The sequence below is a fragment of the Rutilus rutilus genome (assembly GCF_951802725.1).
Source record: "Rutilus rutilus genome assembly, chromosome: 11".
NCBI lineage: Eukaryota > Metazoa > Chordata > Actinopteri > Cypriniformes > Leuciscidae > Rutilus > Rutilus rutilus.
The window spans coordinates 34,985,548-35,001,888 of NC_140216.1; the positions used below are offsets into that span (position 1 = coordinate 34,985,548).

The 16,341-nt window shown below is 40.0% G+C and overlaps 1 protein-coding gene across 1 annotated transcript; it reads right to left on the reverse strand.

The window, feature by feature from the left end:
• Positions 1–1,500: 1,500 nt before the first annotated feature.
• On the reverse strand, positions 1,501–7,128 carry LOC311299459 (E3 ubiquitin-protein ligase TRIM39-like). Its single transcript, XM_084423032.1, has 7 exons — positions 7,002–7,128; positions 5,852–6,423; positions 5,644–5,739; positions 5,097–5,330; positions 4,867–5,005; positions 2,466–2,501; positions 1,501–2,313 (listed from the first exon to the last, which is right to left on the reverse strand). Exons 2-7 carry the CDS (start codon positions 6,419–6,421, stop codon positions 1,766–1,768), a joined length of 1,623 nt encoding a protein of 540 aa, XP_084279158.1. The 5' UTR covers positions 6,422–6,423; positions 7,002–7,128; the 3' UTR covers positions 1,501–1,765.
• Positions 7,129–16,341: the final 9,213 nt, after the last annotated feature.

The following is a 16,341-nucleotide window of genomic DNA, read 5'->3' on the forward strand; positions in this document are numbered from 1 at the left end:
TTTACATAAAAAGGTCCAGAAACAGAAATATGAGGATTAAAAACATCACAAAGCAGAAATAATCTTTCCAAACCCCTTTATAAACATAATCTGCAGCCATTGGTTTAAGAAATTCTCATGACTCTTCCGTTAGATGCAGTTGACTCTGTTTATGGAAATATGAAAATTGTGTCTTTGTCCCAGGAGAGACTCCGGGTCCCATTAAAGCCGTTCTCTGGGGTCTTTGTTTCATCTTGTGTCCTAAACCTCAGTGGACAGAACATTTGTCCTGCCGTCTCTGTTAAAACCATCAGAACTAAACAATCACTCGATCCATCATGTGTTACTGCAACACACACTCAATACACAAACAGTGCATTAAAATGTGGATCCAATATCATCTATTATTGAGTGGTGCAGGCATCATTATTAATCATAATTAGGACTAAAGATGCACAATCAAAAATTATTTACCAGACATAGCACTCACAAAGAACATTTTTTAACCAAGTTAACTAAAAACAAATCACTAAACAAGTAAAATAAAATAAATAACATGATATTTCCAGGTTTTCCACGACTGTATGAACCTCATTATATTTTCTGATATGAAACTATATAGCGCCACCTAGTGAACATTATCTACAGTAATGCTGTAGCACAGAGACCTCATGAATCTTAAAGTGATAGTTCACACAAAAATAATAATTCTGTCATCATTTACTCGACCCAAACCAGTATGAGTTTCTTTACTGTGACTGGTTTACTTTAAAGAGATAATAAAGTTTTCTACTCTTTCTCTCAGCACACAGAACAATGTGAAAAGACCAGAATATGTGACTAGCTTTCTATGTATATTTTTTTTCTTCAAAAGGATGACCTTATTTTATCACTATCTACTGTAAAAAAAGAAGCTGTCCTCAATATTCATACAGATCAAAATGCATTAAACATAAACAGCAATATAAATAGGCATCTTTAATAGAATAATCTCTAATATGTCCTGGAAGAAGGAACATATTTTTATAAGGTTTCATATTTGTATCTCTACTTCATATCAGCACCATCAGATCCTATATTTTATTTGAAGATGTATATAACTGTTTCAATAAAAATGACATTTAAATTAATCTGATGTGTGTTGAAATTGGTCTATTCTATTCTATTCTATTCTATTCTATTCTATTCTATTCTATTCTATTCTATTCTATTCTTATGGTTAAACATACCTAGTTTTACCATGGCGTAAACATTAGACATGTCAACTTGGTAATAGACCTACAATGTTTTTTTCTTTTCGTCTACTCCTTTTTAATATATTTTTTTAATATTTTGTTATTACCATGATCATAATATCATGGTGTTTTTTAGGTATACTTTGAAGATCCATAGTGTTGTGTATGAATATGGTAATCATACAGTTCTATGATATATATTGAGGTATTACCATCTGATTTACCACAGTATTATCACAGATCTGTAATTAATGGTAGAAACAGCTTTGATATAATGTATCATGTTATCATAGTTTGGTTTGGTTTATTTTAATGTAAAAAAAAATTACAGGCACTTTCATTTTGTCAGGAAAACAATGACATGGATAATTATGAAAAGTTAAAAATAAAATTGTTAAACAATCATTATATTTTCACAATATAATTAGCAATTTTAGCTAGAATTATAGATCTTAACAATGAAAAACTAATTATGAAAATATAGCAAAACATGTTTAGATTTGTAATTATATACATCATTTTCATTGTTTATTTCATATTAGGCTGTAAATTCATTGATTGTGTTTGACAGGTGTGATGATCAGTGGAGTTGAGTTTTTACCTCCATCATTAGGGCACGGGCTAAAAAATGGATAGAGTTTCCCAGTGAAAGACTGATCAGTGAAAGAGTAGATATGAGAGCTGGACTCCACATCATAAAAGGAGACCAGACCCTCCTCATAATCCACAAACACACCGACCCGCTGCGGCTTCACTCTCACACACAGAGAGACAGGAGGATCATCACAGGCTTTATATTCATTCTCATTCCTCAGAATCACAGTCCAGTATCCATCACTGGGTCTCGCTGTGGTCTGTCCCTTCCTGTCAATGGATTCTCTGGCCACTCCTAAAGTCCATTCAGTATTTCCCTTCACCTGCACCTCAAAATAAAATCTCCCTGAGGAGAATCCCTCCTTTCCTATGACATTTATATATATATCAAATCTCTGTGGTTTGTCTGGGAGTTTCTGTCTAATGTCTCCACATCTCACTTGTTTTCCATCATCAGACAGGATGAGATATGGATGAGCTGTATCAGGATCCAGAGTCACATCCACTGAGAAAACAGAGAATACGAATCACAACTTCATACAGATATTTAGTGCTGATGTTTGTAATATGTAATCAGTGTTTAATCATACTGTCGGTCAGTGATGAAGCTGTGAGTATCTGAATGTAATCTAGTGTAGTGCAGACAGCACACTGTACCTGCATACTGCTGTCTCCTCTTCAGTTCTGTAGAGACTAATGACAATAAAACATCATCAGATCTTTGACATGTTTATGTGTGGAATTATAGACAACATTTAAGGTTATATTTAAAGAATTGTTGTACAACATCATGTTTTATCTGATCAATGTTTCTCTGCTGATATTTAGAGAATCCCTGAACTCCTATTGTGTTTGAGCTCGAAATATTCCTCCTTTTTAGAACATCTTTGGGAATATTTTATGAAATTTTTATTGTAGATATTTTTATGCCTAATGTTATTCATCTCAGTTTTGGAGTGGATTAATGTTGTGGTTATTCACTAAAGACAACACTATAAAAAACAATCTTTAAGAAAATGAAAATGAAAGCCCAGCACTGCAAAACTGTTAGAACTACAGGTCAGAAATATTCCTTTAAAAAAGAACAAATTTGCATCTTATATTCATGATGTCTATCCATTTGATTTTCTTCTGCTGAACTGATTTTATCTGACACATAATCACAACATTAAGATGAAACAGCTGAAAAGACTGAAAATTAATGTTTCTTTCTGTAGTTTCTCATCTAAAAGTGTTCACAGATTTACTAAAGCCTCAAGGTTCTGGTTACAGTGATGAAGCTTCTAGTACAAGATGAATTTACTGCATGTTTTCTGAAATTAGAGATGAATATGACCTGCTCTCTTCAAGAAGAACTGTGATGATAATGAGACAAACACATGATCACACACTTCTCTTATTTCAGCTTTAACAGTGTCACCGGCCCACCGGTGGGCCCAAAATCATTACATATTTAAAACAGTAATATCCTATAATAAACATAAACTAATCTTGACAAACTATATATCATTTGAAAGCTTACAAACTCTAGTTTTCATATTTAGTAGGGATGCACCGATTGGGAAATTCTGGGCCGATACCGATACCGATGTTTAACATAACAACTTGGCCGATGGCCGATGCCGATGCCGATGTTTTTTCTTTTTGTTATTTATTCCTTCTTTTGTGCCACGGAAACATACAAGTCTTTCGGCTCTTGATCACACTATCCTAGAATGAGCACAAATTCAATCAGACCAATTTATGAAACAAAAAAAACCTTTAATGTCACTTTCTGGTTGACAGTTATAACCTTATTTATAAGTTCTTTTTCAGTTGTTATGAGGAGCAATATGAGAGAGAAATTTGGTAATCATTGTCTGACCCAACAAAAAAAACATGTTCATTTGCAGCTCAAGTCGGCGGCGGTGTGTACAGTTAACGCTCTATCTGTTGACGGCGCTGAGGGAAAAGCTCCCGCCACTGGAAGAAGCGGTCGCCGCCCATTTGTGTCCTCCTGCGCACCCATCAAAGCCGTGCAGAACGTCTTCAGCACTCGCGGATCGTGCATACTCCGCCGCTTCTTCTGCTACACACCATGGTCGTTCTTTTCTCGAAAAAAGGAGTTTTCTCATAGAAAAAAAATAAATAAATACATCATTGTACCCAGCACTTCTGAAAATGCACTTCCGAATGCGTCTCTGTCCCCAGCATATCAAACCAAACTGACGCCCATGTGACATCGGCGAATGTCATTTTTATTTCCTGATGGCCGATGGCAGTTAACGAGGCAAATATCGTCCGTTACCGATGTTCAGCCGATGCATCGGTGCATCCCTAATATTAAGTGAATGATTTTCAAAATAAATTAGAGAGGAGCTGTAATTTATCAATTTGCAACAACAATATTTTCATATTCCTAAGGTGTGTTCAGACCTTTATTTTGAAATAGCAATGAACATGAAAAATCATGAAAGAATGGTTGAAACCTCAGTTTGTTTTCATGCCAAGAGTTCAAAAGATATCATCCATTAAATTATTTTAGAAAAAAAGATATTAAAATGTTTTTAATAACGCATATGGAAATGGAGGCGCCCTTATATGGGCAGTAATGGAGTCCGGTTGTCACCTAGTGAAAATGTTTGGTACTGCGCCCAAACAAAATCTCACTGAAAGCTCATTTTTTGAGATATCAACCTAAAATTTGAAACACAACTTATTCAGATTTTTGGCTTTGATTTTCTAGCAGTTTTAGAGTCGGCCAGGTTTTAAAAATATATATTTTATATAAAATATGAATAATTAAATTTTTTACATTGTACATTTTCATAAACTCAAACTTCTATAACTTTTTTTTTGTTTCACTTTCTTAATTTATTTCACTTCAACAAAAATCTGCCAAATGTCTTCTTTAAAACAAGACCAATTTTACGTCTATACTCCAAAGCATTCTTTAATTACAACCATTTAAAGTCGAAATGTGAATTTTCATGTATATTTAAAAAAAGGGGGGTGACACTTAAAGGGTTAAAAGATGATAAATATATGTATCTGTACGGTGTGTTTGATATTGCTGTACCAGTTTGCGTGAGTTTCTCCTGTAGAGAGTCCTGCAGTTTAGTCAGAGCTCTCCTCAGAGTCTCCAGACTCTCATCAGTCTTCACACTGATCTCAGACCAGTTCCTGGTGTTTCTAGAGCTGCACAGGGATGAGTAAATCTACAGCAGGAGAGAGGAGAAATCCTTCAGCATGGGGAGTGTTATGGTGTCATATACTGCATTATCATTGATCAGAGAGATGTTGACTGACCTGTAGGAGGTGGAGGTGATCTTCAGTGTGTGAGAGCTGCTCCAGCTCAGTGTTTCTCATCTTTAGCTCAGTGATCTCCTGCTCCAGCTCTTCAATGAGCTCTTCCTCCTGTTTTTCTGCTGCTTTCTGCTGCTCCTCCATCATCTCCAGCAGTTCAGTCTGACATCTCTCAATGGAGCGGATGAGATCAGTGAAGAGCTCCACACGGGCTGCTTTCTCCTTCTCTGTGTTTCTCTGCTCAACCAGGACAATCAACACATTATTAGTGGAGTTTGTTAAGAGAAGAATCAGTGTTATTATTTCTCATATTTCAGTGTTTTTAGGCGGTTTTCAAAATCCCTCATTCTGCAGCGTTTGCACTGAATGATTCCTCAAATCATGTGTGTTGTTGAGGAGATGTGTTATTACTTTACTAAGTGATCAGGAAAATCACAGACGTGTCGATATTCAGACCAGCAGTGTGACTGTGAGTGTGAAATTGATTTTATACAACAATTCAATAAACAATGATATTTAAATTAATTAAATTAAATAATTTTAGACTCACTTTTCTGACTTCTGCTGAGTGTTTGACGTCTTGAATCTTCTTGATTCTGTCCTGGATCATCTGCTGTGTGTCTTTCTGTGTCTTCATCAGTTGAGTCTATAGACAGAGAACAACACACAATATGTTTTCATAATCGATTCATTTATATTAAAGAACCTGTGATTCCTCATGAGAGCCATTTAAAATTAGTTTTGTCAGTAACTTCTACCTTCTTCTCTTCACTCTCCTCTTCTAAAGAAACAGTGTTGTGGTTCTTGTGTTCTCCTTCAGTGCAGAACAGACACACGATAGTCTGATCATCTCTACAGAACAGCTCCAGAGGTCTCTCATGTTTCTGACATATATAGTCCTCCAGATTACTCACAGGATTGATTAGTTTGTGTTTCTTTAAACCTGCCACTCTCAGATGAGTCTCCAGGTGAGTTTCACAGTAAGAGCTCTGACACACCAGACACGACTTCAGGGCTTTCAGCTTTCTTTCCTCACAGACGTCACACAGAACTTCAGCTTTTTTCAGAACTTCACCTTTTTTCTCAGGACTTTTCTTTTTATAGTGATCTACAACTTCTCGGAGTGTGGTGTTAATCTTGAGATCAGGTCTGTGCTTGAATGTTTCTTTACAATATGGACAGTTGCAGGTCTGGCTGTTGTCCCAGCACTTATTCAGACAGGTCTTGCAGAAGTTGTGTCCACATGGAGTGGTGACTGGATCAGTGAACACGTCCAGACATATAGAGCACTGAAGCTCCTCAGTCAGTGGACCACTGGAGGAAGACATCGCTGGAGAGAGAAATGATGAAGATAAATCACCTGCACTACTACTAGTCTAAAGTTTGGACACACTTGATACACACACTAAATTTAAGTTTCTTATAATCTTAAAAGATATTGTGGCGAGCAGGACGAGGCCGGTGGCGTGATTGATAATGAGCGACACCTGCGCGCGACGCACCGGTCTGGTATATTTACAACAACTAGCCTATATAACGCTCTCCATAAAATATATTATATGGCCAAGAGTCATTTTTATCTTAATAATGTTTAATGTAGGCTAAATGTGATTTTCATCTGCAGTTTAGCAGGTTTGTGTTCAGTGAATCTGCAGGTCATTTTAGTAGTTATGTATTTGTGACAAAATGACAGAAACGCCAATCTTTGTTTCACAAACAATCAAATGGCATAATTAAATACAATTCTGATCCCATTTCAGTGCAGTAAACAACTAAAATAGTTGGGTATTTGACATGCTTAAACCTGGATCTGTTCAACTTATTCCAGTTTGACATAAACCTACTAAACCAGTTCACTTCCATTAGAAACCTGTTCAGCACAATCTCTCTTATATTTCTATCTCTTACCTGTGAGGATCAGATGTGTCCACAAGACTCTTTGAACGGATCAATAAATATTCTGTTGTTTAAAGAGGTTGATCGTTTCAGGCGTCCATATTGTTGTTGATCAAGTTAGTTTCACTTTCTCTGAATCTCTCTCTGAGCTACAGTGATGTCAGAGCTCCGAGTTCCCCAGAGTGGACGATTGGGGCGGGTCGACACATTAAGGCCGCCCACACCCGATTTTATTGGATTATAATACAGCAATCTTATTGGCGTAGACGCTTTAGGCATGAGCATGCGCATTCCTTTATGTACGAATTTATGAATTTTCGTCTATGCTGTTTAGCCGTAGTAGGCTACTACAGAAATATTAAGTGATATGACGATTTCAGTAACGATCAATTGGATAATGTTTTGATGAATTTACACGAATCAAGTTAGATGAAGTTACTGTCAAAATGTATTCGTAAAGCGCTCATTTCACATCGTTTCAAAGCAGCTTTACAAAAAGTCATATTGTAAGCTTTAATATTGAGCAGTTTTAGGGTTGCCAACTTATGGCAACTAGGCCTAAATGTTTTTGCAACCATGTAGGTTATAAATACATGAAGAGAGCATACTTTCCAGATAAAGAGAACTTCGATGATTAGTATGGGCTGCTTTTGGTGCTTGAGATTGTATTGGTTATTTTGTGTTTCAATAACAAGGTCCAACCAAGTAGAATACGGTACAAGTTACTTTAATGTAAAATGTTTGTCTATTTAACATTAACTTACAATAGTGAAATATTTTTGATGACATCTTCCGTCAGGTAGTGGAAAGAAAACATCCAAAATACACTTTTAATTGTAGACTACTTTATTTACATAGATTTCGATTACAATTCATATCTTTAAAGTTTGCTTTTTTTAAATGAGTTTTTTCTCCAGTTCAGCATCACTTACATACACCAAACATTACAGTTTTATTCATATATATATTCTGAAGGTTTTTACTGAGAGGTTTGTTCATATATCACTTGCCTAATATTATACAATTTATTCCTAAAAACATGGTGAAAACTTATTTGTTGGCAGTATTTGCTGATTTGAGTGATAAAAAGAGAAATCCTCAATCCTCTCTCTAAAAACCTTTGATTTATAATATGTCAACCAAATGAAACAAGAATTTTGCACCTGACTTCATCCAATATTCAGATTTTTGTTTTGGAGTTTATGCAAATGAGTGAATAGCTAATTAGATAAATGCCTCATTTACATACATAACAACATAATATTTCTGAAAACGTACAAAAATGTTTGGAATTCTTAATGTATTCCATCAACACAGAAAGGAATATAGTTAATTTTTTACTCTATTTATGTGTCTTGCCTTCAAAATTGTTCACTGAAAGAAAAAAAAACCCTTTGGAAACTTTATTTTTAAGAGTGTAAACTACACATCTGAAGATTAATCTAAATACTGAGTATTAAATGCTTTTATTTCATTTCTAACGTCGTTAAGTTGTACGCAGTGAATGACAGTGTGTTTGGTCTCGTCTCTTCCAGATCTTGGTTCAGGGTGGCGTTACGTACAGAGACGAGCCCTGGCATAAAGAATGTTTCTTGTGTTCGGGTTGTAAAGTCCAGCTGGCCGGACAGCCTTTCACAACGCAGGGTGAAGATCCGTTCTGTGTGAAGTGCTTCAGTAACCTGTACGCCCAAACATGTGCCGCCTGCGACAAACCCATCACAGGTCAGTGTGTGTTAATGTGTCCTTATAACAAGAGCGCTCTTCATTAGCAGTTCCTTCAGCAGAGAACAGAAACACTGTCAGAAACAAGAGACAGTTGTCACATAAACAGGGTCGTGTGTTTGGAGGCTGTTGAGTGTGTTTGAATAAAGTTCTGCTTGTTCATCGGGGACTCAAGAGTCTCTCATCCACCGGGTCATGCAATATAGAATATAATATCTAACTCAAATATCAATATATATATAGCCGTACATACACATATACATATACATATTCAGTCCAATGTTATATAACAAAGAGAGATAAACTATTATTCTTTTAAATTACTTACTAAAGTAATGTTAGATTTAGAGGGTGAAGCAGCAGACCCAAAAGGGCAATTATGGCAAATATACCAGGGCACTATAAGTTACTTGAAGACCCGTAAAAGCATGTGGAGGTCATCTTTGCCTGCACACTAGACAATGCCATGTTTTGGTTTCAATATTTTCTTTTAAATAAATATACATAATAAAATGAAATATACACTACTGTTCAGAAGTTGAGATCGATAAGATTTTAATAATGTTTTTAAAAGAAGTCTCTTCTGCTCAAATCTGCATTGATTTGATAAAAAAAAAAAACAGTAATATATACTATAATACTGTGATACTGTTATATGTGAATTCTGTGATCAAAGCTGAATTTTCAGCATCATTACTCCAGTCTTCAGTGTCACATGATCCTTCAGAAATCATTCTAATATGATGATTTGATTGATTGTTGAATGCTGGAAACAGTTCATATTTGTGAGTAAACTGTAATACATTTCATTTATTTTAAATTGTAATAATATTTCATAATATTACTGTTTTTACTGTATTTTGGATAAAATCAATGCAGGCTTGGTGAGCAGAAGATACTTTTGAACTTTTGAACAGTAGTGTACATCCAACAGAATGATTCTAGCTTTATTTACCAAAGTAGTATTTACCCTAAAAACAACTGGATGATTGATGTGACACTTTGATAACAATGTTTGTTCCAAAATACTTGATTAAGTGCATGAAACAAGTTTATTAGATATTAAACATATAAATTGTGACAAAACAGGCTGTCAGTCTATGTGTTGGTGGGGATTGTTGAAAGATTTCAGTAAATACGTAGTTATGTCCGTGCGGCAAAGGACTGTTATGAGTGAGTTAGTCAGTCAGCAGATTCACTATTCAATCATTTCAGTGAAAAAGGCAAGTAGTCAAGCAAAACATGACTTCAGATAACTTAAACATACAAGTTGTATAAACCATTTCTATGTTGCTTTTTTAGTAATTTAAGGAGCTCAACAGCCCCAGTCTCCATTCACTTTCATTGTGTCTATAAGAACTGTTAACTTCATGTGCGAGGGAATGTATTATCGCAAGAGTTTACGAGAATGTATTATTGCGAGAGTCGGCGAGACTTGTTGTGCTTCCTGGTAGTCAGGTCCGAATCTTCAAGATTGTGTAACCCTGTAGGCATTTTTGAGGAAAAGTTGTTATACCACATTTTTAGAAAGTTCAATGTCTCCTGAATAAGGATCCACCGTATAACATTGAAATAAGGGTCCCATTTTCTTGTAATTGTTATTGAAACAATAGGTGCATTATTCACAGCCGAAACACTACAGGTGGATAGGGTAACATTTTTAAGTTATTGATATCACCATAAAACCTTTCCAGTTTTTCACTTACATAGAGACAGACATTTTTTGTATTACAAGTTTTCTGAAATGTCATGTTTACATATGCAAATGAGGCATACCAGTATATATATATATATATATATATATATATATATAATTCGAGGGGCAGGCATACCAGTACGCGGTTCTCCCTTTCGGGCTAGCCCTGTCTCCTCGCGTCTTCACGAAGGTTGTCGAGGCAGCCCTTGTTCCTCTCGACGACTGGCTGATCCTAGCTCACTCTCGAGACAAGGTTTGCGAACACAGGGACCTAGTGCTCCGGCACCTAGCTTGTCTGGGCCTTCGGGTCAACTGGGAGAAGAGCAAACTCTGCTCCGTGCAGAGGATCTCTTTTCTCGGTATGGAAATCGACTCGGTCGCCATGTGCGCGCAGCTTACGAGCGAGCGCGCGCAGTCACTGCTAACTTGCCTTCGTCAGTTCAGTTATGGGCTGGAGTGCCCATAGAACGAGTTTCCTGGCATGTTGTTATATCAACAGATGCCTCCACAATGGGCTGGGGCGCCATGTGCAATGGATATGCTGCCGCGGGCTCCTGGACAAGACCCCAGCGCCTTTGGCATGTCAATTGCCTCGAGTTGCAGGCTGTACGTCTCGCCCTGCACCGCTTCTGTGCGTTGCTCAGGGGTCAGCACGTATTAGTCCGATCAGACAATACCGCCACAGTAGCGTACATCAACCGACAAGGTGGTCTGCGCTCCCGTCGTATGTCGCAACTCGCCCGTCACCTCCTCATATGGAGTCAGAAGCATCTGAGGTCGCTTCGAGCCATTTATATCCCGGGAGACCTGAACCGTGCAGCCGATCTGTCTCGGTTTCGGCCTCTCGCTGGAGAATGGAGACTCCATCCCCAGTCGCTTCAGCTGATTTGGGATCAGTTCGGGGACGCACAGGTAGATTTGTTTGCCTCCCACGACTCGTCCCACTGCGACCTGTTTTATTCTCTGACCGAGGGCACGCTCGGCACGGATGCACTGGCGCACAGCTGGCCGCGGGGCCTCTGCAAGTATGCGTTTCCCCCAGTGAGCCTTCTTGCGCAGACTTTGCGCAAGATCAGGGAGGACGAGGAGCAGGTAATTTTGGTTGCCCCGTATTGGCACAACCGCACCTGGTTCCAAGAACTAGTACTCCTCGCGACAGCACCTCCCTGGCCAATTCCTCTGAGAAAGAACCTGCTTTCTCAGGGACGGGGCACCCTATGGCACCCTCGTCCCGATCTTTGAAATCTCCATGTGTGGTTCCTGGATGGGACGAGGCAGGTTTGAGTACCCTACCACCAGCGGTGGTGGCTACCATCACTTCTGCTAGAGCATCGTCCACGAGACATGCCTATGCGTTGAAGTGGAACCTCTTCGTCAGCTGGTGTTCTTCTAAACTTCAAGAACCCACGAAAGGCCCGATCAGTGTCGTGCTTTCCTTCCTGCAAGAAGGGTTGGAGTGAAGGCTGTCTCCCTCCACCCTGAAAGTGTATGGTGCCGCCATTGCCACACATCATGATGCAGTTGATGGTAAGTCCATTGGAAAGCACGACCTGATCATCAGTTTCCTGAGAGGAGCGAGGAGACTGAATCCTCCTCGCCCTCCTCTCGTTCCCTCTTGGGACCTCTCAGTGGTTTTAACTGCTCTGCAGAGTGCTCCCTTTGAGCCTCTGCAATCAGTGGAGCTTAAGTTCCTGTCAATGAAGACAGTGCTCCTGGTTGCATTGGCCTCCATCAAGAGGGTAGGGGACCTGCAGGCATTTTCGGTTGACGAAGCGTGCCTGGAATTTGGACCGGCTAACTCTTACGTGATCCTGAGACCCCGGCCTGGATATGTGCCCAAGGTTCCCACCACACCCTTTCGAGACCAGGTGGTGAACCTGCAAGCGCTGCCCTCGGAGGAGGCAGACCCAGCCTTGGCACTGCTCTGTCCAGTACGCACCCTCCATGCTTACGTAGACAGAACGCAGTGTTTCAGGATTTCAGACCAGCTCTTTGTGTGTCATGGTGGGAAGCTGAAGGGAAAGGCTCTCTCCAAGCAAAGGTTGTCTCACTGGATAGTGGACGCCATTGCTTTGGCTTACCAGCAGCAAGGTCGACCATGCCCCCTTGGTGTGACGGCCCACTCCACCCGGAGTGTGGCATCCTCTTGGGCTCTAGCGCATGGCGCCTCGCTAACAGACATCTGTAGAGCTGCAGGCTGGGCGACACCTAACACGGCCTCTGGGCGACCCCCACGTGTGTAGTCCACTGTAAGCCTCTCTGAGCATGTGTCTTTCCCTCGGCAAGCCACCTTGCCACCCCTGGGTTTGAAATATTCCACCTGCGGCTGGACACCCCAGTGATTCTCAATATGCAGCCCCCTGGGGTCATGTGTATTCCAAGTTCCCCCCTTCGGGCTGGGCATAATTGCATATTTCCACTGATATATGCTTCCCAGTGTACCTTGGTACCTTGGCATAATTCCAGCAGCCATTAAAAACTGTCCCTTTCATGTTAATGTTGTTTTTTCATTGTTTACATGTTTAAATATTCTGAGAATGCATAGTTTAGTTACAATGTTTAATGTTTAAACTGCAATAAATGCATTAAAACGTTTTTTTTTTTTTTCAGCCATTTTGTTTTTATTGTTTATGCCAAAACAGTGATGTTTACAACTTGTTATACGGCAGAAATGGATTCAGCACCTAAAAATCATATAGAAACAACACTTGAAGTACTTTTCCTCAAAAATGCCTACTGCATCTTATCCAGGGCTATTTATCTATTTTGGGACTCGACTATGGGGGTTTTTGCGGGGAAATAGAGAGTGTGGAGTAATAAAAAACTTTCTGTGGAACTACGTAGTGTCTTTGGCTATTTTCAATGGTAGCAGAGGATGGTTTCCAACTACAGAGTACCGCCTAAGCTTGACGAAGCCCGACCATACGAGTGCTGGAAAAATGAAGTTAGTATTTGGAGACTTGTTACGGACTTAGAAAAGAAGAAGCAGGCACTCGCGGTGGTGCTGGAGCTCGAGGGGCGAGCCAGAGAGACCGCTTTGGAAATACCCGCGAACGATCTAAACAAAGATGACGGTATGGAAACCTTGCTAGCTAAGCTGGACGCGGTATTCTTGAGAGAAGAAAAAGACAGCGCTTATGAAGCATACTCTCATTTCGACTCGATTTCCAAAGACAGTGCGGTGTCCATGATGGACTACATCATAGACTTTGAGCAGAGATACAACCGCATGAAGAAGTACAACATGACCCTGCCTGACGCTGTGTTAGCGTTTAAACTCCTGGACACGGCTTGTCTCGAGGAGAAGAGTAGGCAGCTAGCACTTACAGCGTGCACGGATTTGACATTCGCATCCATGAAGTCAGCGTTGAAGCGGATTTTCGGAGGAAAAACCAGTGGAGCAAGCGGCGGCAGCGAGACTCAAGATGCGGCGTTTTTCACGGAGCAGAGGCCACCGGACAAATTCAGAAGGAACAATGGCCCGTCGCAGAGTAGACAGCGGCAGCCACAGCAAGGTACAAACCCACTCGACAAATATGGTAAGAGAACAAAATGCGTCATTTGTCAGAGCGCGTACCATTGGGCCAAAGACTGTCCTCACCGGAGAAATGAAGTAAAGCTAGCAGAAGATGAAAATGTGGAAGAGTGTAACATTACACTGTTTACAAAAGTCATGACGGACTCTGAGATCTTCCTAACTGAATCACTGGGATCAGCTATCATTGACACTGCATGCACACGTACTGTTTGTGGTGAGAAGTGGCTGGATAGTTACATGAAAGACCTGAGCCAAAGTCAAATAAACAAACTGCTGCAAACAGAATCTTCAAGCAGCAGACCTTTCAGATTTGGTGACGGTCAGGTGGTACACTCCAACAGAAAGGTGAAGCTTCCCGCTAAGATCGGACTAACAAAATGTCACATTGAAACGGAAGTTGTTCCTGTTGATATTCCTTTACTGCTGAGCAAAATGTCTCTAAAGAGAGCAGGAACTGTTTTAGACATGGAGAATGACAGAGTTGTCATGTTCAAGCAACCAGTGCCTCTTGAGTTCACTAGTTCGGGACACTATTGTGTTGACATTAGAGATGGTAATACTGAAGCGGTTACCAATGAAAGTGAAATCCTTGAAATCCTCATCCTCAACTCTGGAAATACTGACAAAGACTGTCCAGTTATTCTGCAAGAGATCATCCGTGACTGTGAGGTATGTCAAAGATATAGCAGGACCAAGCCCAGGCCTGCTGTTGGTTTGCCTTTAGCCTCAGAGTACAATGAGACGGTGGCAATGGATCTGCATGAGCTGGAACCTGGCGTATGGTACCTCCACATCATCGACCACTTCACACGCTTCAGTGCTGGAAACATTGTGAGAACAAAGAAAGCCTCGGAGATCGTCAACTCCTTCATTCACTCGTGGATAAGTGTTCATGGTGCCCCCAAACGAATATACACAGACAACGGTGGCGAGTTCAACAATGAGGAGATAAGAGAGATGGCAGAAAAATTCAACACTGAGATCAAGACTACAGCAGGATACAGTCCTTGGAGCAACGGGCTGCTGGAGAGACACAACATGACACTGACTGAGATCCTCCTGAAGGTGAAAAAGGAAAACGGGTGTGGCTGGCAGACTGCTCTAGACTGGGCTCTAATGGCCAAAAACAGTATGATCAATGTGCATGGTTATAGTCCACACCAGCTTGTGTTTGGTCACAGTCCTAATCTTCCCTCCGTTTTGGTTGATAAACTGCCTGCTCTAGAGGGCACTTCTATGAGTACTAGAGTAGGACAGCACCTAGCAGCATTGCATGCTTCCAGAAGAGCATTCACAGAGGTGGAATGCTCAGAAAGAATAAGAAGAGCTTTACGAAAGCAGGTCTACAGATGAAAAGTATGAGACAGGAGACAGAGTGTACTACAAACGAGCTGACAGTACAGAGTGGAAAGGCCCTGCTGTAGTTATCGGTCAGGATGGCTCTGTAGTGTTTATCAGACATGGTGGGATTCTTGTCAGAGTACACCAGTCCAGGCTGAATAAAGTCAATACACAGGATGAGGATAAACCTGTACTACCTGATATTCCTGAAAATAGTAAAGAAAATGAAAACGTAATACACACGGATGTGTCAGAGAATTCAGATGATGAAATGAGTGTTAATGGAGACGTGCAAATCCCTGAAAACACAGAAACAGATGATAGAGAAGACGTGAGACAAACTAATGAGACAGAGAGTGATGTTACTAATACAGTGGGTTCCACTGGTGTCAAACTGAGAACAGGTCAGACAGTGACATTTACAAACAGAGAGGATGGTACTAAGCACACTGCCAGAGTTTTAGGCAGAGCAGGAAAAGCAAAAGGGCAATATAAAAACTGGTACAATATGCAGTATCTTGAACCAAATGGCAGCGAGGGTCAAAAGGAAGCTTTAGACATGTCACATGTTGATGATCTTCTCACTGAATGTGAAAACACTGATGCTGATGTACTCATTACCAAAGACATCTCTTTTGATGCTGCTAAACAGCAAGAGATTGAAAACTGGCAAAATAATAATGTTTACGAAGAGGTCACAGACAAGGGTCAAAAATGTATTTCTACTAGATGGGTCTGTACGTTGAAGGAGACTTCTAATGGTATTGTTCCCAAAGCTCGCCTTGTGGCGAGAGGTTTTGAAGAAGTCAATATTCGTGAATTACAAAAAGATTCTCCCACATGTGCATCAGAGTCACTCAGGCTGCTGTTAGCTGTTATTTGTCAAAACAAATGGAAAGTAAATTCTATGGATATTAAGTCTGTCTTTTTGCAGGGAATGGAACTCTCAAGAGACATTTACATTCGTCCTCCACCAGAAGCAGGCGTGGACAATGCGTTGTGGAAACTAAAGAAATGTGTGTATGGACTTGCAGACGCTTCCCTCTACTGGTACA